General features: G+C 44.8%; 1 protein-coding gene across 12 annotated transcripts in view; it reads right to left on the bottom strand.

The window, feature by feature from the left end:
- The window catches only part of dlg1a (discs large MAGUK scaffold protein 1a), a 389,839-nt gene that overhangs the window by 133,863 nt on the left and 227,995 nt on the right, over positions 1-27,981 (bottom strand). For 11 of the 12 annotated variants that reach the window (XM_045687910.1, XM_045687907.1, XM_045687908.1 and 8 more), the window contains 6 exons: positions 27,465-27,518; positions 12,180-12,230; positions 10,980-11,104; positions 6,870-7,039; positions 3,448-3,584; positions 609-753 (listed from right to left, as the gene is read on the bottom strand). In XM_045687910.1, coding sequence (XP_045543866.1) covers positions 609-753; positions 3,448-3,584; positions 6,870-7,039; positions 10,980-11,104; positions 12,180-12,230; positions 27,465-27,518 — 682 coding nt within the window. Of the gene's footprint in view, positions 1-608; positions 754-3,447; positions 3,585-6,869; positions 7,040-10,979; positions 11,105-12,179; positions 12,231-27,464; positions 27,519-27,719; positions 27,961-27,981 lie in introns of those variants that run through there. The other variant, XM_045687918.1, reaches the window with a different exon arrangement.

Genomic DNA, 27,981 nt, shown 5'->3' with positions numbered 1-27,981 from the left:
AACGATTACATTTGTCTTTGTCCTATATTCCTCTCAGACCCACTGACACATGTTCTGTCATAATACTGACCCTTTACACAGAATTTCTACAATAATAAACTGGGCCACTAGCAAATTAGCCCTTTGAAGGATGCTAGTAGTTATCTATGGAAACACACAGGATGGCTAGCATTTAGCATGCATCCGTTTGGGAAGCTCGAGATATTATGTTTTCATTGATTAGCTTCAGTCTGTAGTTCTGTGAAGTTGTGTATCGATGTAGCATCCCTCCATGGGAGTTCCACACCACACAGCTCCCTTCACATAACCAGGGCCACGTTCAGTAGCCAAACGTTGTCAAACGTTGCAGATAGAAATGCCACGAATAGAGCCGACCTGATTCCATATTGTAGGCTACATGTCAGAAAAGCATGTTTATTCGACATCGTATATTAGCATCTGAACGTAACAAAATGTCCTGATGAACACTCCCCTGCTGTCACAGCTACCCTGGGATAATTGGAAACATTGGGGTAACCATGTGTGTGTACTTGAATATGTGTGTGTGTGTGTGTGTGTGTGTGTGTGTGTGTGTGTGTGTGTGTGTGTGTGTGTGTGTGCGCACTCACAGTTGGTGATGTCGGGGGGAGCGAAACTGTCGTTCATGAAGACACTGGTGGGTTTCGCCACTTTCAAGTAAACCACATCAGGGGTGTTTTTCAAGGCTGCCACGGCATCCTCGTGACTCACTTCCTCAAGGCAAGCGCTGTTTACCTGGAGGGAGGGAGAGGGAGGTAGTCAGATGGCTATATACGGTAAAGCTGAAATGGTATGGTACCCATGACACTGTGCCATCAAACCAACCAGTCTTTCCTGCACTCATTTTGGCTATGAAAAACATGTTAAGCAATTATACAATTCCTAACTATCCCAATATTTTATTTTCTCAATAGTGTGAAAGCATGTCAACTTTAAGGGGGGGGGGGGATTCAAAGCCAGGTGTGGTAATATCTCCATTTGAATTAAAGGGAAAGTCTCATTATGTGTAATTTGGATCAGGAGAGTCGATGGGAATCAGTCTCTACTGTGGCATTATTGTAGACTTCTGAATTCCCTTTAAGATGATCAGAGGAACTTTGGAAGACTTCCTGACAATCCTCCAGAAACATCCCATGATATATCACTGTGATGTACAACGGGATGTTTCTGGAGGATTGTCACATGACGCCCTGCCAGACAGGCATGGAGATCACATAGCTAATGCCAAACGGTATCTACCAGAGAAGAGGACATGGTGAGCCTTCACACAAATAACCAACCCATAATGTCATACTGCTGTACCTACAAACCAATCAAGTTGACTCCATGCCTGTGACTGTACCGGTACCCCCTGTATATAGCCCCCGCTATTGTTATTTACTGCTGCTCTTTAATTATTTGATATTCTTATCTCTTTTTGCATTGTTGGTTAAGGGCTTGTAAGTAAGCATTTCACTGTAAGGTCTACACCTCTTGTATTCGGCACACGTGACAATTTGTTATTTGAGCAATATTAAATTCAATTCAGTTGAATTCAATATATGCCATATGTACTAGCTAACTGGGCACAAACTGATTACATTGAAACAACATCGATTCAATGTAAAAAAAAATAATATATATAGCAATGTCATGATGTTGAATCAATGTGGAAAACTGATTGGATTCACAAAAAGTCACCAATGTCAAGCCTCTAATTTGTGTCTTTTTTCCCATCCTCTTTTATAATAACAATATAATATGTCATTTACCAGACACTTTTTCCCTAAGTGACTTACAGTCATGAATGCATACATTTGAGTAAGGATGGTCCTGGGAACCAACGCCATGCTCTTCCACCTGGCTTACAGAGGACCACAACTTTAAAACCAAATGACATGGTTCAAATTGTTGATGATTTCAGGTCAAATTCACGTTAGTCGACAACTCAATCAAATGTCTATCAGAACTAGACATTGATGTGATGTCAATGCCCAGTGGGAAGTCTTTCAGTAAGTAAACTCAGCAAAAAAAAGATAATTCGTAAAAATCCAAATAACTTCACAGATCTTCATTGTAAAGGGTTTAAACACTGTTTCCCATGCTTGTTCAATGAACCATAAACAATTAATGAACGTGTACTTGTGGAATGGTTAAGACAAACAGCTTACAGACGGTAGGGAATTAAGGTCACAGTTATGAAAACTCAGGACACTAAAGAGGCCTGACTTTGAAAAACACCAAAAGAAAGATGGGTCCCTGCTCATCTGTGTGAACATGCCTTAGGCATGCTGCAAAGAGGCATGGGACAGCAGATGTGGCCAGGGCAATAAATTGCAATGTCCGTACTGTGAGACGCTTAAGACAGCAATACAGGGAGACAGGACGGACAGCTGATCGTCCTCGCAGTGGCAGACCACGTGTAACACCTGCACAGGATCAGTACATCCGAACATCACACCTGCGGGACAGTTACAGGATGGCAACAACAACTGCCCGAGTTACACCATGGACGCACAATCTCTCCATCAGTGCTCAGACTGTCCACAATAGGCTGAGAGAGGCTGGACTGGGGGCTTGTAGGCCTGTTGTAAGGCAGGTCCTCACCAGACATCACCGGCAACAACGTCACCTATGGGCACAAACCCACCGTCGCTGGACCAGACAGGACTGGCAAAAAGTGCTCTTCACTGACGAGTCGCGATTTTGTCTCATGGTCGGATTTGCGTTTATCTTCGAAGGAATAAGCGTTACACCGAGGCCTGTACTATGGAGCGGGATCGATTTGGAGGTGGAGGGTCCATCATGGTCTGGGGCGGTGTGTTACAGCATCATCGGACTGAGCTTGTTGTCATTACAGGCAATCTCAATGCTGTGTGTTACAAGGAAGACATCCTCCTCCCTCATGTGGTACCCTTCCTGCAGGCTCATCCTGACATGACAAAGCCATACTGCTCATTCTGTGCGTGATTTCCTGCAAGACAGGAATGTCAGTGTTCTGCCATGGCCAGCGAAGAGCCCGGATCTCAATCCCATTGAGCATGTCTGGGACCTGTTGGATTGGAGGGTGAGGGCCCTTCCCCCCAGAAATGTCCGGGAACTTGCAGGTTCCTTGGTGGAAGAGTGGGGAAACATCTCACAGCAAGAACTGGCAAATCTGGTGCAGTCCATGAGGAGGAGATGCACTGCAGTACTTCATGCAGCTGGTGGCCACACCAGATAGTGACTGTTACTTTTGATTTTGACCCCCCCTTTGTTCAGGGACACATTATTCCATTTCTGTTAGTCACATGTCTGTGGAACTTGTTCAGTTTATGTCTCAGTTGTTGAATCTTATGTTCATACAAATATTTACACATGTTAAGTTTGCTGAAAATAAACGCAGTTGACAGTGAGAGGATGTTTCTTTTTTTGCTGAGTTTAGATGTCACTACATTGCTATGTTCTTACAGCCAATAGTTTGTCTCCTATCTGCAGCCTCTGGTCTTTGTGTGCAGCCCCTCCCTCGATGACCTTGGTGACATAGATGCTGTTGTCTCCTGGAATGTGCTGGTTCCCTACTCCCCCCGCAATACTGAATCCTAGCCCTGAAGAGAGGGAGGGACAGAGGAGAGATGGAAAGAGTGAGAGACAGGGACAGAGATAAGAGAGAGAAAGGAGAAAGGAGAAAGAGAAGGGTAGAGACAGAAGGGTAGAGAGAGGGAGGGAGAGAGAAGGGTAGAGAGAGAGAGGGAGGGAGAGAGAGAAGGGTAGAGAGAGAGAGGGAGGGAGAGAGAGAAGGGTAGAGAGAGAGGGAGAGAGAGAAGGGTAGAGAGAGAGAGAAGGGTAGAGAGAGAGAGAAGGGTAGAGAGAGGGAGGGAGAGAGAGAAGGGTAGAGAGAGAGAGGGAGAGAGAGAAGGGTAGAGAGAGAGAGGGAGAGAGAGAAGGGTAGAGAGAGAGAGGGAGGGAGATAGAGAAGGGTAGAGAGAGAGAGAAGGGTAGAGAGAGAGAGAAGGGTAGAGAGAGAGAGAGAGAAGGGTAGAGAGAGAGAGAAGGGTAGAGAGAGAGAGAAGGGTAGAGAGAGAGAGAAGGGTAGAGAGAGAGGTAGAGAGAGAGAGGGAGGGAGAGAGAGAAGGGTAGAGAGAGAGAGGGAGGGAGAGAGAGAAGGGTAGAGAGAGAGAGGGAGGGAGAGAGAGAAGGGTAGAGAGAGAGAGAAGGGTAGAGAGAGAGAGGGAGAGAGAGAATGGTAGAGAGAGAGAGGGAGAGAGAGAATGGTAGAGAGAGAGAGGGAGAGAGAGAATGGTAGAGAGAGAGAGGGAGTGAGAGAGAGAAGGGTAGAGAGAGAGAGGGAGAGAGAGAATGGTAGAGAGAGAGAGGGAGAGAGAGAATGGTAGAGAGAGAGAGGGAGGGAGAGAGAGAAGGGTAGAGAGAGAGAGGGAGGGAGAGAGAGAAGGGTAGAGAGAGAGAAGGGTAGAGAGAGAGGGAGAGAGAGAAGGGTGGAGAGAGAGGGAGAGAGAGAGAATGGTAGAGAGAGAGGGAGGGAGAGAGAGAAGGGTAGAGAGAGAGAGGGAGAGAGAGAGAGAAGGGTAGAGAGAGAGAGGGAGGGAGAGAGAGAAGGGTAGAGAGAGGGAGGGAGGGAGAGAGAGAAGGGTAGAGAGAGAGGGAGAGAGAAGGGTAGAGAGAGAGGGAGAGAGAGAATGGTAGAGAGAGAGAGAAGGGTAGAGAGAGAGGGAGAGAGAGAATGGTAGAGAGAGAGAAAATGGTAGAGAGAGAGAGGGAGAGAGAGAATGGTAGAGAGAGAGAGCGAGGGAGAGAGAGAAGGGTAGAGAGAGAGAGGGAGAGAGAGAGAGAGAGGGAGAGAGAGAAGGGTAGAGAGAGAGAGGGAGAGAGAGAGAGAAGGGTAGAGAGAGAGAGGGAGAGAGAGAGACAAGGGTAGAGAGAGAGAGGGAGGGAGAGAGAGAAGGGTAGAGAGAGGGAGAGAGAGAAGGGTAGAGAGAGAGAGAGAGAGAATGGTAGAGAGAGAGAGGGAGGGAGAGAGAGAAGGGTAGAGAGAGAGGGAGGGAGAGAGAGAGAAGGGTAGAGAGAGAGGGAGGGAGAGAGAGGGAGGGATTGAGAGAAGGGGAGTACATTACAACACAATATAACAGCATAAATACTATATTAATTCAGAGCAGTGGATCCCAAACCTTTTCACTCAGGTCCCCCTTCCATCATTTTGCAGGTTTAAAGATTATTTCCTGCAATTCTATACATTTTGCCATGGGGTGCAGCTCTTATTTTAAGCTCACTTCTTTCAATTATACACATTTTGCCATGGGGTGCAGCTCTTATTTTAAGCTCACTTCTTTCAATTATACACATTTTGCCATGGGGTGGAGAGAACATTTTGCAGTTTTAAAGCACATTTCCTGCTATTCTACACATTTTGTCATGTAATAGTTGTGTTCATGTGATAGCTGAGCGACTCAAACATTACAAAAAACGGTATCTGACATCCCACTGGGCAAAAACTGGCTGAATCAACGTTGTTTCCATATCATTTCAACAACAAATGTTGTTGACGTTGAATCAACGTGGAAAACTGAGTCATCAACGTAAGGGCATTTCGTCTTTTTTTCACCCAACTTTGAACCTAAATCCAATGACATGGTGACATTTTTGGTTGATTTCACGTCAGTTAAAATGAGGTCTGTGCCCAGTGGGAGGGCTAGTTGATCTGGGCACGGTTCCCATAGCAATGGAGCTTAGGCTTCCGAGTGTATTTAACGATGCGTCTTTCCTACAACAACTGAAGACGTAACATGCGTTTCCCAAAACAACCACACAGAGAGAACGTTCACTAAGTGAGTCGTTGAGGCACGCGTCGACACTGATAGGATGGAAAGAAAGGGAGCGCTGCTCTCGGATCACATTTCTCCATTCAAATTTTACCTTAAACATCATAGTTATTCCACAACACTGACGATGGATCAGCTCATAGAAAAGAGATCACCTATGGCTGCAAATATTGAAGCAGCTTTTTCTAATGTTTACCCTACAATAAAGCATTTCTTTAAGATGTGGAACATCATTGCATACATGTGAGGCTACACATCATGAAATATATTGAAGGCAGAAATGATAGACAGTAGCCAAATAAAACAAAATGAACATGACATTTATTTCAATATCATTGAAATATAAAGGCCTATGTAGTCTATACTGTAGGTAGGCTATTTATCTTATAATGCAGTCATCTCGGGTTTTCATTTGAAGCATATTTTTAATCCTTCTCTTGTTTGTAACAATTGCAAAGACATTTGCAACTTTGTATTTGTAGTCAACGTCGTTGTGAAGTTATCGGCGGTCACAAGAGAGACAGATGCCTTGATTCTATGTTTAACGGAGGTCTTTCTGAGTACAACGTGACGTGGTAGGGGAAAAAACATCAACGCACTTCGCTGTTCTATGAGTGCTCTGATGGAGTCGCTAAACAAGTGCATCTTCAGTAATGATGGTTTTGGGAAACAGCTCGGAGATTTAACGATGCTCCTAACAAAAGCTTCTAACGATGAACTTAGCCTTAAGATGCTTTTGGGAAACCGGGCCCTAGACATTTCTGACAAGTTATAAATAACTCTGTAAGATCGGCAATGACTGACATTACAAGAGGAAAACTGCTGATGCACTACCCCCATTTAGAAATGGCACCTTGTGCATTCTACTATTACAACAGCACGCCCCACAGTTTGGGAGCCGCTAATTCAGAGGGTATCACTAGGAGCACAACCAACAACAGAGAGTAAATAACATGCAGCAGAAAGTTACATATCAACTCAACACATTTAAAGTATGATGAAATCATATCACTGAAGTTTAGCTTTAATCTCCACGGTGACAGACAGTCCCGTTACCTTTGGGACCTTTGACTAGTTTGAGCTCCAGGATCTTCTCCGAGAGGGCTTTTCTCCTGCGGATGTAGAGCCTGACGATGCAGCCGGCCTCCTTCAGGGCCTCCACAGCCTTACTGTGGGTCACATCCCTCACGTCAGCCTCGTTCACTCTCAGGATGCAGTCATTCACTCTGCAGGAAGAGTCAAATACATCAGTCATTCACTCTGCAGGAAGAGTCAAATACATCAGCCATTCACTCTGCAGGAAGAGTCAAATACATCAGTCATTCACTCTGCAGGAAGAGTCAAATACATCAGCCATTCACTCTGCAGCCAGGAGAGTCAAATACATCAGCCATTCACTCTGCAGCCAGGAGAGTCAAATACATCAGTCATTCACTCTGCAGCCAGGAGAATCAAATACATCAGTCATTCACTCTGCAGGAAGAGTCAAATACATCAGTCATTCACTCTGCAGGAAGAGTCAAATACATCAGTCATTCACTCTGCAGGAAGAGTCAAATACATCAGTCATTCACTCTGCAGGAAGAGTCAAATACATCAGCCATTCACTCTGCAGGAAGAGTCAAATACATCAGTCATTCACTCTGCAGGAAGAGTCAAATACATCAGCCATTCACTCTGCAGCCAGGAGAGTCAAATACATCAGCCATTCACTCTGCAGCCAGGAGAGTCAAATACATCAGTCATTCACTCTGCAGCCAGGAGAATCAAATGCATCAGTCATTCACTCTGCAGGAAGAGTCAAATACATCAGTCATTCACTCTGCAGGAAGAGTCAAATACATCAGTCATTCACTCTGCAGGAAGAGTCAAATACATCAGCCATTCACTCTGCAGGAAGAGTCAAATACATCAGTCATTCACTCTGCAGGAAGAGTCAAATACATCAGCCATTCACTCTGCAGCCAGGAGAGTCAAATACATCAGCCATTCACTCTGCAGCCAGGAGAGTCAAATACATCAGTCATTCACTCTGCAGCCAGGAGAATCAAATGCATCAGTCATTCACTCTGCAGGAAGAGTCAAATACATCAGTCATTCACTCTGCAGGAAGAGTCAAATACATCAGTCATTCACTCTGCAGGAAGAGTCAAATACATCAGTCATTCACTCTGCAGGAAGAGTCAAATACATCAGTCATTCACTCTGCAGTCAAGAGAATCAAACACATCAGTCATTCAATCTGCAGTCAGGAGAATTAAATACATCCGTCATTCACTCCGCAGTCAGGAGAATCAAATACATCCGTCATTCACTCCACAGTCAGGAGAATCAAATACAATCATTCACTCTACAGGAAGAGTCAAATACATCAGCCATTCACTCTGCAGTCAGGAGAATCAAATACATCAGTCATTCAATCTGCAGTCAGGAGAGTCAAATACATCAGTCATTCACTCTGCAGTCAGGAGAATCAAATACATCAGTCATTCAATCTGCAGTCAGGAGAGTCAAATACATCAGTCATTCAATCTGCAGTCAGGAGAATCAAATACATCAGTCATTCAATCTGCAGTCAGGAGAATCAAATACATCAGTCATTCAATCTGCAGTCAGGAGAATCAAATACATCAGTCATTCACTCTGCAGTCAGGAGAGTCAAATACATCCGTCATTCAATCTGCAGTCAGGAGAATCAAATACATCAGTCATTCACTCTGCAGCCAGGAGAATAATTACTACATTTGCACACACTGTATATAGATTTTTCTATTGCGTTATTGAATGTACGTTTGTTTATCCCATGTGTAACTGAGTTGTTTTTGTCGCAATGCTGCCTTGGCCAGGTCGCAGTTGTAAATGAGAACTTGTTCTCAACTGGCCTACCTGGTTAAATAAAGGTGAAATAAAAAAGACAAATAAAATACATCAGTCATTCACACTTTAGTCATGGGAATCAAATACATCAGTCAGAGGCCCATTATCAGCAACCATCACTCCTGTGTTCCAATGGCACGTTGTGTTAGCTAATCCAAGTTTATCAGTTTCTTGGACATTTCTCGCATGGAATAGCCTTAATTTCTCAGAACAAGAATAGACTGACGAGTTTCAGAAGAAAGGACTTTGTTTCTGGCCATTTTTAGCCTGTAATCGAGCCCACAAATACTGATGCTCCAGATACTCAACTAGTCTAAAGGCCAGTTTTATTGCTTCTTTAATCAGAACAACAGTTTTCAGCTGTGCTAACATAATTGCAAAAGGGTTTTCTAACAATCAATTAGCCTTTTAAAATGATAAACTTGGATTATCTAACACAACGTGCCATTGGAACACAGGAGTGATGGTTGCTGATAATGGGCCTCTGTACGCCTACGTAGATATTCCATAAAAAAATCTGTTGTTTCCAGCTACAATAGTCATTTACAACATTAACAATGTCTACACTGTATTTCTGATCAAGTTGATGTTATTTTAATGGACAAAAAAATGTTGCTTTTCTTTCAAAAACAAGGACATTTCTAAGTGACCCCAAACTTTTGAACTGTAGTGTATGTCAACAGACTGCTACAGGCTTTTCCATATATATTTTGAGGTTGGACGTTAGCACGTTGGGCACACTGATTGGTGTCACCACGTTGGTCAGTATGTTACACCTGTGCTGGCTTGTCATCTCGTTAGTCAGAAGGCGTTTCACTTGTCTGGCCCAGGTGCTATTTACAGCGCATATCAGGAAGTATTCGTTCCCCTTGACTTTTGTTAGGTTACAGCCTTATTCTAAAATGGATTAAATAAATAAAAACACTCAATCTACACACAATACCCCATAATGACAAAGCGAAAACAGGTTTTTAGACATTGTTTTAATTTTGCTCCACATTTTGGTTTGCTTCCTGTCTTTAAGTTTGGTGTGGGTTTTTCTTTTGTTTGCCTCTTCTTGGGCAGATTTAGTGGGCGCTTACAGTGGGTGTCTTTTAAGTTCTAGTTGTTGTTGCTATACATCTTTCAGACCCCCATGAGTGTCTTTCAGAACCCCTCCTAGCGACACTTTTGGGTTTCTTGCTGGGGAACGTACCATCAATGCCTCCCTTTACAGTTCCCAGTCAATGGTCTGGACACACCTACTCATTCCAGGGTTTTTCTTTATTTTGACTATTTTCTACATTGTAGAATAATAGTGAAGACATCAAAATAACAAAATATGAAATAACACATATGGAATCATGTAGTAAACAAAAAATATATTTCAGATTCTTCAAAGTAGCCACCCTTTGCCTTGACAAAAGCTTTGCACACTCTTGACATTCTCTCAACCAGCTTGACCTGTGGCTTCAGGCTATTCAGCGTGGGAGAGTGGGAACTGTGGGGACCCTGGGTCCCAGTAGGTTACACGTAGCTATGTGTGTAGAAAACATTTCATAACAGGTAAGACATTTAACTTGTTTAGTATAGTCCGTTTGTAACCACACTCACTACTAGCTGTATAGTCTGTGTTGTTGGTCATGGCTAGATAAAATATGTACAAACTGAGTACACATTCAAGAAGTTCCCTCCGTGCTCCGTTTCACATACTTTGATTTGGATTCATACTCCGACCCTCCCGTTCTCCATTTTGCGTGCTTGGAGCATGGTAGTATGCATCTTGAGAAACACCCAACATGTTTTTTTCTTTCTACCTGCACGAATGCACACGTACGTACGTGGCTGTTAGCAACATCATGAATGAGGCATGAGAGAAGCTAAGTAGTGGGAACGCTCTGGTGCAGGCAATGTTAAAAAGTAATCTTTAGACATGTACTTATGTTAAATGTAGTTTTGTAATTGACAAAAAAAAAAGCTAACAAGAAAAATGCGTTTGAAAAAGGTTGTTTTTGCTGTGAGCAAATGGGGTAACCTAGGTAACCACAGGTTGTTTCCCCCCCAACAGGGGGCAGGGCCACGATGTTCCATTTAATACCGACTGGAACTTTGGAATCATTCCTTTGAAACTGTCCGGCTAGCTAGCTAACAAACATAGTGTGAATTTATCTGCGTTCTATCTTATAACAGCAGTACCAAACCACGGTTGACCATCTTCCCTGACCAAAATGGCTGACGTGTCTCCCATCATAAGAAGGTTCATGTCCACTCCAGTGTTGTCATTCCTAATCTTATGATGACGATACACACCTGAGACGTTCATCCTGAGCTGCAGCTCCCCCAGGGATAATCTTGGTGATGAAGATACTGGGGTCTTCGCCGATGTGGGGGTTATCTGTCCCCCCCGCAATACTGAAGCCCAACCCAGAGTTACCCTACGACGAGGGGCAGAAGAGAGAAACGGAGTTTGGTTCAGATCAACTGTTATGTCATATAAAGCCATATTTTCAACATACAGTATGTAGATGCATTACAATGTTATCATGATGTGCTCTACAGTACAGCATTAAGTATACTGTTTAATTAAAATATAATAATCAAATATTCCATCATTTCTATTCATAATTTGATCCTGCTGTATAGCATTATGAGTACATCCCCACTTCAAATACTGACACATTCAGGCTGCATTATACTGAGTGTATTATACTCCATGGTTAGGACCCATTTCAATGTAAATGTCTGTGTATGTCTGGGGGGGTTATATATGTATGGTTGGAGGAGGGAAGTGGCAGTGTAGTGTAGTGTGTATTATAGGGCAGTAGTATAGGGCCTAAACTAAGGCTCAGTGTGTGGTTGTGGTTGTGGTTGGGGGCGGTGTGCGTGTCTCTGACAGAATAGTGCATTGTGTCTTAATGTAGAGTTAGTGATGCAAACGCAGATAGTGGCTGAATCAGGTCAGGAAGAGAAGAGGGAAGAGAGGAGGAAGAGAGAGGGAAGAGAGGAGAGCCCTGCAGCTACAGGCAGACACAGAAAGAGTTTCCTTCTCCTCTCCCTGCTCCCCCCTCTCCCTGCTCTTCCTTTTCTCTCTGCTCCCCCTTCTTCTCTCCCTCCTTTCCCTGCTCGCTCTCCTGTTCTCCCTGTTTTCCTTCGATTCCTCCCTGCTCTCCTTGATTATCTCCCTCCTTCTCTCCCTCCTTCATGACACACAGCATTACATCATATAGGAAGACAGAGCCCTGGAACACTATGTACATTTAAAAAAAAAAAAACATTATCAACTGAAAATAATTATAGCTAGGTAAAAATAAAAATGAAATATCTTGCATGGTTTTAACCTTTTAAAAGTACATCTTCATTCAAACGTTAACCTTTAGATACAAATCGAAACCTTCAATTTATTTAAACACCTTTAATTTACATAGAAAACCTAAGTGTAGAGGCACCTCTTTAATGGAAAGGAGAACCATGGATGATGGATTTAAATGGAGAAGTGATGTTCCCTCTTACCCGTTCCAGTGTGATCTCCTCATACTCATAATCTGCTTCAGATCCATTCGCCTGAAAGACAACACACAAGACATCAGCCATTCATTATCGGGGGGAATCATAAAGAGAGCTGTCTACATTGGCCCAGGAGAGGGTGCCTATATTGGAAAGATGGAACATGAGACGATTGAAAGATCAAACCGTCTCTCCCACTAGATGTCTCATTTTGATGACCTATTCCTCCTCAAAACCCAAACTGAAGATGTTAAAGAAAGAGGTGTGAGGGACTATACTGTAGCTACAACAAACAGTGGCTGTGTGAGATCAGAGCAGAGCTCCCCCCCTCAGTAGCAGCCTTATAAAGGGCAGGACAGGCTGGCTATCAATGTGAAAATCCCCTCTGCTCTGTGGGGAATAGTGCAGCAGGCAGGGTGGCAGCAGGGCTTTCTGAGCAGAGCACAGCGCTAATGCTGTCGTCTTGTGTGGCGCGAGGGGATAATCTCCACAGGATTAGAGGTGATAGGCGTGTTGGGAGAGAGAGGATGACAGCAGGACTGCTCTGTCCCCGCCCAACACACATACAGTACCATAACCACCAGCGATGTAGGGGTAAAACATAATAAAAAAATATATATTAAAAGTGGGTAAACTATAAGCTCTAGTTGGTGATCAAGATAATACGAACAACCACTGATATGAACCAAAACATATGACATTTTAAAAACTATTATTTGATTGTATTTTCATGCAGGTTTATAGGGAAAGCCCAATGTAATTTTATGTACTTCAGAATTACACAAAATGCACATCAGATCATCCGTCCCAAAATAGTTCATTTGGACTGGACACTTTCATGTTCTTTCACACAAACCAGTTTTAAAAATAGATGTTTATATACAGTGCCTTCAGAAAGTATTTATACTCCTTGACTTATTCCACATTTTGTTGTTACAGCCTGAATTCAAAATGGATTAAATATATTTCTCACCCATCTATACACAATACAACATAATGACAAAGTGAAAACATGTTTTTAGACATTTTTGCAAATGTACTGAAAATGAAATACAGAAATATCTCATTTGCATTAGTTTTCACACCCCTGAGTCAATACATGTTAGAATCACCTTTGGCTGTGATTACAGCTGTGAATCTTTCTGGGTAAGTCTCTAAGAGCTTTGCACACCTGGATTGTACAATACTGTATTTGGCCATTATTCTTTTAAAGATTCTTCAAGCTCTGTCAAATTGGTTGTTGATCATTGCTAGACAACCATTTTCAGGTCTTGCCATAGATTTTCAAGCCGATTTAAGTCAAAACTGTAACTAGGCCACTCGGGAACATTTGATGTTGTCTTGGTAAGCAACCAGTGTAGATATGACTGTGTTGTAGGTTATTGTCCTGCTGAAAGGTGAATTTGTCTCCCGGTGTCTGTTGGAAAGCAGACTGAACCAGGTTTTCCAATAGGATTTTGCCTGTGCTTTCCTCTATTCCATTTCTTTTTATCCTAAAAAACTCCCTAGTCCTTGCCGATGACAAGCATACCCATAACATGATGCAGCCACCACCATGCTTGAAAATATGAACAGTGGCACTCAGTGATAGGTTGCCTTGGATTTGCCCCAAACATAACGCTTTTTATTCAGTACATAAAGTTAATTTCTTTGTCACATTTTTTTCACTTTTACTTTAGTGCCTTGTTGCAAACAGGATGCATGTTTGGTAATATTTATATTCTGTACAGGCTTCCTCCTTTTCACTCTCAATTTAGGTTAGTATTGTGGATAGGGCTGACCTCATTTAGTCGACTGGTCAATTGTTTGGTCGATAGGCTGTTGGTCGACAGATTTATTTTGTAGAGCACGAGACACCAGTAATACATTTACCATTAATTCCCTTAATTTTTCATCTGCGTTTGTTTATGGTAGTTTCTGTTAATAGATTCAATATACTATTATTACATTCTTACTGTTGTCATTGTAGGAGTGGACATGTTGTTTGCAGAGCACACAACCTATGCTAACTAGTTTGAAAAGGTTTATTTAATTCCATTTACGAGTTATCAATTTATTCATTGTATTTGTTTGGAGCCCTCCTGTCAATCTTGAGTAAGGACACGCACTTGATAATGCATAGAACTAGGCCTAGGCTACCTGGCCTGCACGCAAATGTAGGTCTATATATACTGCTCAAAAAAATAAAGGGAACACTAAAATAACACATCCTAGATCTGAATGAATTAAATAATCTTATTAAATACTTTTTTCTTTACATAGTTGAATGTGCTGACAACAAAATCACAAAAATAATCAATGGAAATACAATTTATCAACCCATGGAGGTCTGGATTTGGAGTCACACTCAAAATTAAAGTGGAAAACCACACTACAGGCTGATCCAACTTTGATGTAATGTCCTTAAAACAAGTCAAAATGAGGCTCAGTAGTGTGTGTGGCCTCCACGTGCCTGTATGACCTCCCTACAATGCCTGGGCATGCTCCTGATGAGGTGGCGGATGGTCTCCTGAGGGATCTCCTCCCAGACCTGGACTAAAGCATCCGCCAACTCATGGACAGTCTGTGGTGCAACGTGGCGTTGGTGGATGGAGCGAGACATGATGTCCCAGATGTGCTCAATTGGATTCAGGTCTGGGGAACGGGCGGGCCAGTCCATAGCATCAATGCCTTCCTCTTGCAGGAACTGCTGACACACTCCAGCCACATGAGGTCTAGCATTGTCTTCCATTAGGAGGAACCCAGGGCCAACCGCACCAGCATATGGTCTCACAAGCAGTCTGAGGATCTCATCTCGGTACCTAATGGCAGTCAGGCTACCTCTGGCAAGCACATGGAGGGCTGTGCGGCCCCCAAAGAAATGCCACCCCACACCGTGACTGACCCACCGCCAAACCGGTCATGCTGGAGGATGTTGCAGGCAGCAGAATGTTCTCCACGGCGTCTCCAGACTCTGTCACGTCTGTCACATGTGCTCAGTGTGAACCTGCTTTCATCTGTGAAGAGCACAGGGCGCCAGTGGTGAATTTGCCAATCTTGGTGTTCTCTGGCAAATGCCAAACGTCCTGCACGGTGTTGGGCTGTAAGCACAACCCCCACCTGTGGACGTCGGGCCCTCATACCACCTTCATGGAGTCTGTTTCTGACCGTTTGAGCAGACACATGCACATTTGTGGCCTGCTGGAGGTCATTTTGCAGGGCTCTGGCAGTGCTCCTCCTACTCCTTCTTGCACAAAGGCGGAGGTAGCGGTCCTGCTGCTGGGTTGTTGCCCTCCTACGGCCTCCTCCACATCTCCTGATGTACTGGCCTGTCTCCTGGTAGCGCCTCCATGCTCTGGACACTACGCTGACAGACACAGCCAACCTTCTTGCCACAGCTCGCATTGATGTGCCATCCTGGATGAGCTGCACTACCTGAGCCACTTGTGTGGGTTGTAGACTCCGTCTCATGCTACCACTAGAGTGAAAGCACCGCCAGCATTCAAAAGTGACCAAAACATCAGCCAGGAAGCATAGGAACTGAGAAGTGGTCTGTGGTCACCACCTGCAGAACCACTCTTTTATTGGGGGTGTCTTGCTAATTGCCTATAATTTCCACCTGTTGTCTATTCCATTTGCACAACAGCATGTGAAATGTATTGTCAATCAGTGTTGTTTCCTAAGTGGACAGTTTGGTTTCACAGAAGTGTGATTGACTTGGAGTTACATTGTGTTGTTTAAGTGTTCCCTTTATTTTTTTGAGCAGTGTATGTGATCTGACATTTCTGATTGTCTTAACTCACCATCACTGTGGAGCTTCTCAAAGTCATTTTTTCTTCGCCTCAAACAGTAATTAAACAAAGTCTGGTTTTACATCCATTGAGAATGACAATAGTTCCTCATCGTAGCCAATTTGAAAAATATTTCTAGTCCTCTCCCTTTTGATAACCACTCAGCATTAAAGGGGAAATAAAGTCATAAAATAGGCCTACCTACTTCTTATCACATTCCCAACTAGCCTACCTACAGCTGTGTGTGTCTGTCCGGAGCTCAGTGGTGAGGGAAACTGAAGTAAACAGAAAACCACCACCACTATTACTACAGGGCCTTGGGAAAGTATTCAAAACCCTTAACTTTTTCTACATTTTGTTACGTTACAGCCTTATTCGAAAATTGATTAAATAAATAAAAAATCCTCAGCAATCTAAAAACAATACCCCATAATGACAAAGCGAAAAACTGAAAAAAAACAGAAATACCTTATTTACATAAGTATTCAGACCTTTTGCTATGAGATTCGAAACTGAGCTCGGGTGCATCCTGTTTCCATTGATCATCCTTGAGATGTTTCTAGAAATTGATTGGAGTCCACCTGTGGTAAATGCAATTGATTGGACATGATTTGGAAAGGCACACACCTGTCTATAGAAGGTCCCACAGTTGACAGAGCATGTCAGAGAAAAAACCAAGCCATGAGGTCGAAGGAATTGTCCGCAGAGCTCCGACACAGGATCGTGTCAAGGCACAGATCTGGGGAAGGATACCAAATAAGGCCAAACTGAGTAATCGGAGGAGGAGGGCCTTGGTCAGAGAGGTGACCAAGAACCTGATGGTCACTCTTACAGAGCTCCAGAGTTCCTATCTGGAGATGAGGGAGCACCTTCCAGGAGGACAACCATCTCTGCAGCACTCTACCAATCAGGCCATTAGGGTAGTGTGGCCAGATGGAAGCCACTCCTCAGTCAAAGGCACCTAAAGGACTCTCAGACCATGAGAAACGAGATTCTCTGGTCTGATGAATCCAAGATTGAACTCTTTGGAGAGATCCTTGATGAAAATCCTTGATGAAAATCTGCTCCAGAGCGCTCAGGACCTTAGACTGGGGTGAAGGTTCACCATCCAACAGGACAACAACCCTAAGCACACAGCCAAGACAACGCAGGAGTGGCTTAGGGACAAGTCTCTGAATGTTCTTGAGTGGCCCAGACAGAGCCTGGACTTGAACATCTTTGGAGAGACCTGAAATTAGCTGTGCAGCATCCAACCTGACAGAGCTCGAGAGGATCTGCAAAGAAGAATGGGAGAAACTCCCCAAATACAGAAGATTTGAGGCTGTAACTGCTGCCAAAGGTGCTTCAACGTAGTACTGAGTAAAGGGTCTGAATACTCATGTAAATGTGATTTCTATATATTTTTTTATATAAATGAGCAAAAAGTAATAATAAAAAAAAAAAACTGTTTTTGCTTGTCATTATGGGGTAGTGTGTGTAGATTGATGAGGGGAAAAAACAACCGAAACCATTTTAGAATAAGGCTGTAACCTAACAAAATGTGGAAAAAGTCAAGGGGTCTGAATACTTTCTGAATGCACTGTTACTACTACTACTGCCACCACTTCTACCCCCACTACCACTAATACTACTACTACCACCACCACCACCAATGCTACCACCACTAATACCACCACCACCACTAATACTACCACCACTTCTACCCCCACTACCACCAATGCTACCACTAATAATACTACCACCACCACTAATATTACCACCACCACCACCAATAATACTACCACCACTAATACCACCACCACCACTAATACTACCACCACCACCAATAATACTACCACCACCACCAATAATACTACCACCACCACCACTAATATTACTAACACCACCACCACTAATACTACCACCCCACCACCACCACTAATACTACCACCACCACTTCTACCACTAATATTACTACTACTACCACTAATACTACTACTAATACTACCACCATCACTTCTACCACCACCACCACCACCACCACTAATACAACTACTACCACCACCACCAATACTACCACCACTACTACTACTACCACGCCTACCATCACTTCTAACACTAATACTACCACCACTACCACTAATACTACCACCACTACCACTAATACTACTATTACCACCACCACCAATACTACCACCACCACCACCAATACTACCACCACTACACTACCATCACTTCTACCACCACTACCACTAATAATACTACTACAACCACCACCACCACTAATACTACCACCACTAATACTACTACTACCACCACCACTACACTACCATCACTTCTACCACCACTACCACTAATACTACCACTATACTACTAAGTTCACAAGCCATGTAACAACAGTGCGTGTCTTCATTAAGGCAGCAGTAGATTCACATTTATGTCTATTGTCTACCACAGGGGTGTCCAACCCTGTTCCTGGAGAGGTACTTTCCTGTATGTTTTCGCTTCAACCAGTTGTAACTAACATGGTTCTGTTTATCAACCAGCTAATTATTACAATCAGGTGTGCTAGATTAGTGTTGGAGTGAAAATCTACAGGATGGTAGCTCTCCAGGAGCAGGGTTGGACAGCCCTGGTCTACCATCTCTCTTTCTCTCACCTTTCTTTCCCCCTCCCTCCCTCCCCTGCCTGCTTCTCTCTCCTGTCCTATCTCTTCTCTCTCCTCTCCCACCCTCCCTCCATGTCTCCTCTCCCTCTATTTCTCACTCTCCTCTGACACCCTCCTGCATGATAGTATGGTTAAATAACAAAGACAGGAATAAAATAATATGCAGAAACATACATTCCCGAGTGGTGCAGTGGCATAAGGCACTGCATCTCATTGCAAGAGGCGTCACTACAGTCCCTGTTTCGAATCCAGGCTATATCACATCTGTCGGTGATTGGGAGTCCCATAGGGCAGCGCACAATTGGCCCAGCTTCGTCTGGGTTTGGACGGGGTAAAGGGAAACTGGTACAACTGATACCTAGTCAGTTGTACAACTGAAGTGTCTTCCGCATTTAACCGAACCCCTCTGAATCAGAAGGGGGCTGCCTTAAATTGACATCCACGTCTTTGGCGCCCGGGGAACGGTGGGTTAACTACCTTGTTCAGGGGCAGAAAGACGTATTTTTACCTTGTCAGCTCAAGGATTCGATCCATCAACCTTTCGGTTACTGGTCCAACCCTCTAACCACTAGGCTACCTGCGGTAGGCTGTCATTGTAAATAAGAATTTGTTCTTAACCGACTTGCCGAGTTAAATAAAATATTAAATACAGACAGACAGACACAGACAGACACACACTGCTGGGGAGGGATTAGAGGTCATTAATAAAAGTTGCATTAGGAAAATAAATAGACACCCAACAATTCATCTCCCAACCAACCCCAGCATGCCAGAGTGTTACACAAGGCCCTGTCCCTGATTTGGGCTATTTGAGTGTGATCCTGTAACCCAGGCTTTAAGCTCCCTGATGGGACTCTAAGGCCTTTAAATACCAAATGCCTTCCTATCCTATCACCCAGACTGACCACAGGGGCTAGCCCCCTTACTACACTAGACACTGCAGTACCAGACTGACCCCCTTACTACACTAGACACTGCAGTACCAGACTGACCACAGGGGCTAGCCCCCTTACTACACTAGACACTGCAGTACCAGACTGACCACAGGGGCTGGCCCCCTTACTACACTAGACACTGCAGTACCAGACTGGCCCCCTTACTACACTAGACACTGCAGTACCAGACTGACCACAGGGGCTAGCCCCCTTACTACACTAGACACTACAGTACCAGACTGGCCCCCTTACTACACTAGACACTGCAGTACCAGACTGACCAGAGGGGCTGGCCCCCTTACTACACTAGACACTGCAGTACCAGACTGACCACAGGGGCTAGCCCCCTTACTACACTAGACACTACAGTACCAGACTGACCCCCTTACTACACTAGACACTACAGTACCAGACTGGCCCCCTTACTACACTAGACACTGCAGTACCAGACTGGCCCCCTTACTACACTAGACACTGCAGTACCAGACTGACCAGAGGGGCTGGCCCCCTTACTACACTAGACACTGCAGTACCAGACTGACCACAGGGGCTAGCCCCCTTACTACACTAGACACTGCAGTACCAGACTGGCCCCCTTACTACACTAGACACTACAGTACCAGACTGACCCCCTTACTACACTAGACACTACAGTACCAGACTGGCCCCCTTACTACACTAGACACTGCAGTAGCAGACTGGCCCCCTTACTACACTAGACACTACAGTACCAGACTGGCCCCCTTACTACACTAGACACTGCAGTACCAGACTGGCCCCAGGGGCTGGCCCCCTTACTACACTAGACACTGCAGTACCAGACTGGCCCCCTTACTACACTAGACACTGCAGTACCAGACTGGCCCCCTTACTACACTAGACACTGCAGTACCAGACTGGCCCCCTTACTACACTAGACACTGCAGTACCAGACTGGCCCCAGGGGCTAGCCCCCTTACTACACTAGACACTACAGTACCAGACTGGCCCCCTTACTACACTAGACACTGCAGTACCAGACTGACCACAGGGGCTGGCCCCCTTACTACACTAGACACTGCAGTACCAGACTGGCCCCCTTACTACACTAGACACTGCAGTACCAGACTGGCCCCAGGGGCTAGCCCCCTTACTACACTAGACACTACAGTACCAGACTGGCCCCCTTACTACACTAGACACTGCAGTACCAGACTGACCCCCTTACTACACTAGACACTGCAGTACCAGACTGGCCCCCTTACTACACTAGACACTGCAGTACCAGACTGGCCCCCTTACTACACTAGACACTACAGTACCAGACTGGCCCCCTTACTACACTAGACACTACAGTACCAGACTGGCCCCCTTACTACACTAGACACTGCAGTACCAGACTGGCCACAGGGGCTGGCCCCCTTACTACACTAGACACTACAGTACCAGACTGGCCCCCTTACTACACTAGACACTACAGTACCAGACTGGCCACAGGGGCTGGCCCCCTTACTACACTAGACACTACAGTACCAGACTGGCCCCCTTACTACACTAGACACTGCAGTACCAGACTGGCCCCCTTACTACACTAGACACTACAGTACCAGACTGACCAGAGGGGCTGGCCCCCTTACTACACTAGACACTACAGTACCAGACTGGCCCCCTTACTACACTAGACACTGCAGTACCAGACTGACCCCCTTACTACACTAGACACTGCAGTACCAGACTGGCCACAGGGGCTAGCCCCCTTACTACACTAGACACTACAGTACCAGACTGACCCCCTTACTACACTAGACACTGCAGTACCAGACTGGCCCCCTTACTACACTAGACACTGCAGTACCAGACTGGCCCCCTTACTACACTAGACACTGCAGTACCAGACTGACCACAGGGGCTAGCCCCCTTACTACACTAGACACTACAGTACCAGACTGGCCCCCTTACTACACTAGACACTACAGTACCAGACTGGCCCCCTTACTACACTAGACACTGCAGTACCAGACTGGCCCCCTTACTACACTAGACACTACAGTACCAGACTGGCCCCCTTACTACACTAGACACTGCAGTACCAGACTGGCCCCCCTTACTACACTAGACACTACAGTACCAGACTGGCCCCCTTACTACACTAGACACTGCAGTACCAGACTGGCCCCCTTACTACACTAGACACTACAGTACCAGACTGGCCCCCTTACTACACTAGACACTGCAGTACCAGACTGGCCCCCTTACTACACTAGACACTGCAGTACCAGACTGGCCCCCTTACTACACTAGACACTGCAGTACCAGACTGGCCCCCTTACTACACTAGACACTACAGTACCAGACTGGCCCCCTTACTACACTAGACACTACAGTACCAGACTGACCAGAGGGGCTGGCCCCCTTACTACACTAGACACTACAGTACCAGACTGGCCCCCTTACTACACTAGACACTACAGTACCAGACTGGCCACAGGGGCTGGCCCCCTTACTACACTAGACACTGCAGTACCAGACTGGCCCCCTTACTACACTAGACACTACAGTACCAGACTGGCCCCCTTACTACACTAGACACTGCAGTACCAGACTGACCAGAGGGGCTGGCCCCCTTACTACACTAGACACTGCAGTACCAGACTGACCACAGGGGCTGGCCCCCTTACTACACTAGACACTACAGTACCAGACTGGCCACAGGGGCTGGCCCCCTTACTACACTAGACACTGCAGTACCAGACTGACCACAGGGGCTGGCCCCCTCACTACACTAGACACTGCAGTACCAGACTGACCACAGGGGCTGGCCCCCTTACTACACTAGACACTGCAGTACCAGACTGACCACAGGGGCTGGCCCCCTTACTACACTAGACACTACAGTACCAGACTGGCCCCCTTACTACACTAGACACTACAGTACCAGACTGGCCCCAGGGGCTGGCCCCCTTACTACACTAGACACTGCAGTACCAGACTGACCACAGGGGCTGGCCCCCTTACTACACTAGACACTACAGTACCAGACTGGCCCCAGGGGCTGGCCCCCTTACTACACTAGACACTACAGTACCAGACTGGCCCCCTTACTACACTAGACACTGCAGTACCAGACTGGCCCCCTTACTACACTAGACACTACAGTACCAGACTGGCCCCCTTACTACACTAGACACTGCAGTACCAGACTGGCCCCCTTACTACACTAGACACTGCAGTACCAGACTGGCCCCCTTACTACACTAGACACTGCAGTACCAGACTGACCACAGGGGCTGGCCCCCTTACTACACTAGACACTGCAGTACCAGACTGACCACAGGGGCTGGCCCCCTTACTACACTAGACACTGCAGTACCAGACTGACCCCCTCACTACACTAGACACTACAGTACCAGACTGACCACAGGGGCTAGCCCCCTTACTACACTAGACACTACAGTACCAGACTGGCCCCCTTACTACACTAGACACTGCAGTACCAGACTGGCCCCCTTACTACACTAGACACTACAGTACCAGACTGGCCCCCTTACTACACTAGACACTGCAGTACCAGACTGACCACAGGGGCTAGCCCCCTTACTACACTAGACACTACAGTACCAGACTGGCCCCCTTACTACACTAGACACTGCAGTACCAGACTGACCACAGGGCCCTTACTACACTAGACACTGCAGTACCAGACTGGCCCCCTTACTACACTAGACACTGCAGTACCAGACTGACCACAGGGCCCTTACTACACTAGACACTGCAGTACCAGACTGGCCCCCTTAATACACTAGACACTACAGTACCAGACTGACCACAGGGGCTAGCCCCCTTACTACACTAGACACTACAGTACCAGACTGGCCCCAGGGGCTGGCCCCCTCACTACTCTAGACACTACAGTACCAGACTGGCCCCAGGGGCTGGCCCCCTCACTACACTAAACACTGCAGTACCAGACTGGCCCCAGGGGCTGGCCCCCTCACTACTCTAGACACTACAGTACCAGACTGGCCCCAGGGGCTGGCCCCATCACTACTCTAGACACTACAGTACCAGACTGGCCCCAGGGGCTGGCCCCCTCACTACTCTAGACACTACAGTACCAGACTGGCCCCAGGGGCTGGCCCCCTCACTACTCTAGACACTACAGTACCAGAGTGGCCACAGATATGGGGGTGAGCGAGAGAGAGTGAGAGATGAGAATAGGGACAGTAAAGGTTTCCACATACTTATCGCAGTCAGATTGTTTTAGAGCAACATTCACCTTTTGGTAATTAGATACCTAGGGCTGTGGCAGTCATGCAATTTTGACAGCTGGTGATTGTCAAGCAAATAACTGCCGGTCTCACTTTAACTGACGGTTAATTAATATAAACACATTTAGCATCTCCTGGCTTCCACACACAGCCTACAAGCCACTGATGCAGACCTTTGGAACATCTACAGTCTAATAAATCCATGAAATATAGCCTACACCTTCACAATAAATCCATTATTTATTTTAGACAAGTCTAAAGGAACATAATATGAAGAAAATGTAGTCTATTTCAGAGGAATAGCATTCTCTGAGTTGTCCTTATGTTAGGTCCTGATCTGGCTATGCCATTTGAGTAAGGGCTACACTCGTTAATTTAGCAGACAAGATAAGCTTAGAATTCCAAGGCATTATATTATAGTATGAAGAATACAATTGAACAAAGCTGAATTACATAGAAAGGATATTTTCTCCAAAAGATTTGAGGGATTGCTCACATGCGGCTATTCTATGTGGAGGTTAACATAGAAACAGGTCCTCCTACATGCTTAATTTAGAGTTATTAATGGAACTTTAGTTGTTCTACAAACGTTGGGCTATATGTTTAGATTTTAAATACATTGTAAGGCTGCATGATGAGACTAATTATGATTAGAAAAAAGTTACACCCCTAATAGCTTCCCACATCTTGTCAGATCGAATCCCTGAGCTGACAAGGTCAAAATCTGTCATTCTGCCCCTGAGCAAGGCAGTTAACCCACTGTTCCCCGGGCACCGAAGACGTGGATGTTGATTAAGGCAGCCCCCCACACCTCTCTGATTCAGAGGGGTTGGGTTAAATGTGGAAGACACATCTCAGTTGAAGGCATTCAGTTGTACAACTGACTAGGTATCCCCTTTTCCCTTTACCCCGGCCAAACCCAGACAACGCTTGGCCAATTTAGCTTCCCACATCTCCAAGTTGGTTAAACACTACAAGCTAGCTAGCCTTTTAGCTTCCCACATCTCCAAGTTAGTTAAACACTACAAGCTAGCTAGCCTTTTATCTTCCCACATCACCATGTGAAATTAAAATAATATGCCCTGGCAAATATTGGTATACTTGCTGGTGTAACCTACAACATTATCTCAATTTGATATTCTGATTCAATGTATTTGTTACCATATCAACCAAAAATAGAATGTCATAATTTTTTTGTCACTGAGAAAGAAATTGCCTGTTTTTCCAAATAGCCTAAAATAACGTTATCACTATTAAACAAAATACCCTTTTGGGGAATTCTAGTCTACAATGTTGAGGACCCCCTGCGGTATCAAGAATTGAATTGGAATTCATGAGCTGTATTGAGCCTAACCTGCTAGGTACACTGAAAGACAAGTTTCAAGTTTTATTAGTGCTATGTACGGGATACACATGGTAAACACTGTCCAATGAAATGCTAACTTGCAGGTTTCTTCTCAACAACGCAACAAAATAAAATAAGAATACGAACATAAAGTAAATGGCTAACGCCCCCACAATAGTATATGTATTGGTTGAAGCTCAATATTAAATTCTCCCGACCATCATAGCTAAGCCAATATGACAACAATGTCGATGAAAGTTCACAAATCAACTTGATTGTAGGTACACAAGACACTCCCCGCCTCTCGTCATGATCCGTCAGGCCGTTACCAGTAACCACTATACTGGATTTTTGACAGGGTCGTTAGCATTGGGATCGTCAGACAATGTTTCCCCCAAACCCGGCTGAAATTCTAGACGTCGTATTAAAACAAAGCTACAGCGTCCATAAGGTGACAATTAGACTTGGATCCATTTGGAATGAATACGTTTGTAGGTGCAACAGTTTAAAAAAAAATTAAAGTCATAATTTAAAATCACTCTCACGTGCACATTTCCGTTCATTAAAAACCAACGATATGCTACCTTTTTGTAGCATTTCTGATAATGCTAACATCTTTTCAGCCGAATCTCAGAGTTGTAAAACCGGACCTAGTAGCTAGTTAACACCAGTCAGTTGAGAGGCAAGCTACAAGCAAAGGAAGCTAGCTATACTTTGCTACGGAATGTTTTTTTAAGTGGCAGAAGTCATCTGTGTAAATTGTTGCCCTTGACACTTGCGTGTAATGATAGCAAACGTCCTTGACTGCTGTTGCCAGATAGCTAGCCAACTAACGTTAGCTAGCTACAAGGATGTAACGTTAATGTTAGCTGTATGGGCGGATCATGCACTGGCACAAGTTCATTTTTACAATATCGTTACCCCACATTCTTCCACCCCCACCCCCCAACCCCCCCTTTAATACAGTAACAAGTCCTGGTCACTTGGCTTTAGATGGATGGCCATAGTGATATTTACTGGGAACAGCAGTTACTGTAATAGGGGTGCTATTCATTGACCATTAGATTTAGCAGTGGGCTTACAGGGGATGACGAGGAATACCTTGTATATTTCCCCCCAGTAGATTTATGCACAGAGACCAGACCACGCAGCATGATTTGGCTTGTAATCTCAATAAACATAATCTCAATGGAAGGCATTTCCCCAGCCCAGATTAAATACACTATTCTGGATATTTGGTAGCTTCAGTGAGCCTGGTTAATCTAACAGAAAGTAATAATACATGTAAAATATACAGTACAATGTTGTTGCCGCATACAAAGAGGTTCAGACAGACATAATAACATCTTTGATGTTCTGGCTGGTAACACCGGTAAATTCATAATTTTTTTTCACATGGTATTTCACTTTAACAGAAACTACATTGTGCTATATAAATAAAGACCAAGAGGAATCTACCACCAGGCCATCAGACAGCTGGCCAGCTACCCCCAGACCTGCACCTTAGAGACCACCTACACCTTAGAGACCATCTGCACTGAGTACCCACCCATCTAACCCTTTCACACAAACACACCCACGCAAACACCCATAAAACACTCACAAGGACACACATGCAAACACCCATAAACACACACATGCAAACACCCATAAACACTCACAACCACGCAAACACCCATAAACACCCACACACACGCAAACACCCACGCAAACACCCATAAACACTCACACACGCAAACACCCATGCAAACACCCATAAACACCCACACACACGCAAACACCCATAAACACCCACACCCACGCAAACACCCATAAACACTCACACACGCAAACACCCACACACACGCAAACACCCATAAACACCCACAGAAGCACTCAGAACTAGCACAGATACTGTACATACACACACAGTCAACGCTGCTGTTCAATGATCTACTATTTATTGTGCTGCGTGACCAAGTCACTACCCACTTAATATTTGTGAATACAGTCCATTATTACTATACTACCTCTTCTTTAACTGCTATTTTTGACTTGACTCTATTGATGTTGACTGATATACTGCATTGTTGAGGGAGATAGTACATCAGCATTTCACTACACCAGCATTTCACTACACCTTGTATACCTGCTGGAAACTGTGTGTGTGACAAATAAAATTAAATTTATTTAAATTGATTTTGATTTGAAAAGGATGGTTACACTGTATTTCTAGTCTGTTACTTCCTGGTATTTATCCTTTATTGTCATTAACATGGTAACATGATCATTACATTACAGTTCTCTAATAACCATGGTTTATTTGGGGCTCAGTTCAGTGTGTGTGTGTAAAGAAATGCAGACTTACGTATGGGGGGCTGTCCAAGCTGTCTGTGTTGACCACCACAGGAGGTGGGTTTGCCTGCAACAGAAAAATACAAAAAATTAACTCAGTTTTTTTGGTTATCAAAATATTTCATGATAAAATAAAATATTTTTTCACCTCGCGATTCCCCTGGAAGTACATTATAAAAGCCAAGCACAACAACAGAAATTACAAAGTTACAAAAAATATTAGACAAAAAAATGTTTTGGGGGGGGGTAAGACAAAATAATAACTTACTCTCCGCATGTTTTGGTACAACATTATGAAAGCATCGGTTAGAGATTACCACGGCAACATGACATACTCTTCTTTTACAGAATATGAACTCCTGAAGCCTACAGCTGTGGCGTTGCTATGGCATTGACCAAACATCCCCAACTACATGGTTAATAACAGACAACTCCCTCCAGGATCCCTTGGTCTTCACTGGGCTTGTCTCTCCTCTCCTACAGGTCCTGAGGTTACAAAACAACCACCCCAACTAGCAAGTCCCTCCCTC

Source organism: Salmo salar, chromosome ssa10, assembly GCF_905237065.1.
Source record: "Salmo salar chromosome ssa10, Ssal_v3.1, whole genome shotgun sequence".
NCBI lineage: Eukaryota > Metazoa > Chordata > Actinopteri > Salmoniformes > Salmonidae > Salmo > Salmo salar.
This window is presented reverse-complemented; position numbering and strand designations above follow the sequence as displayed.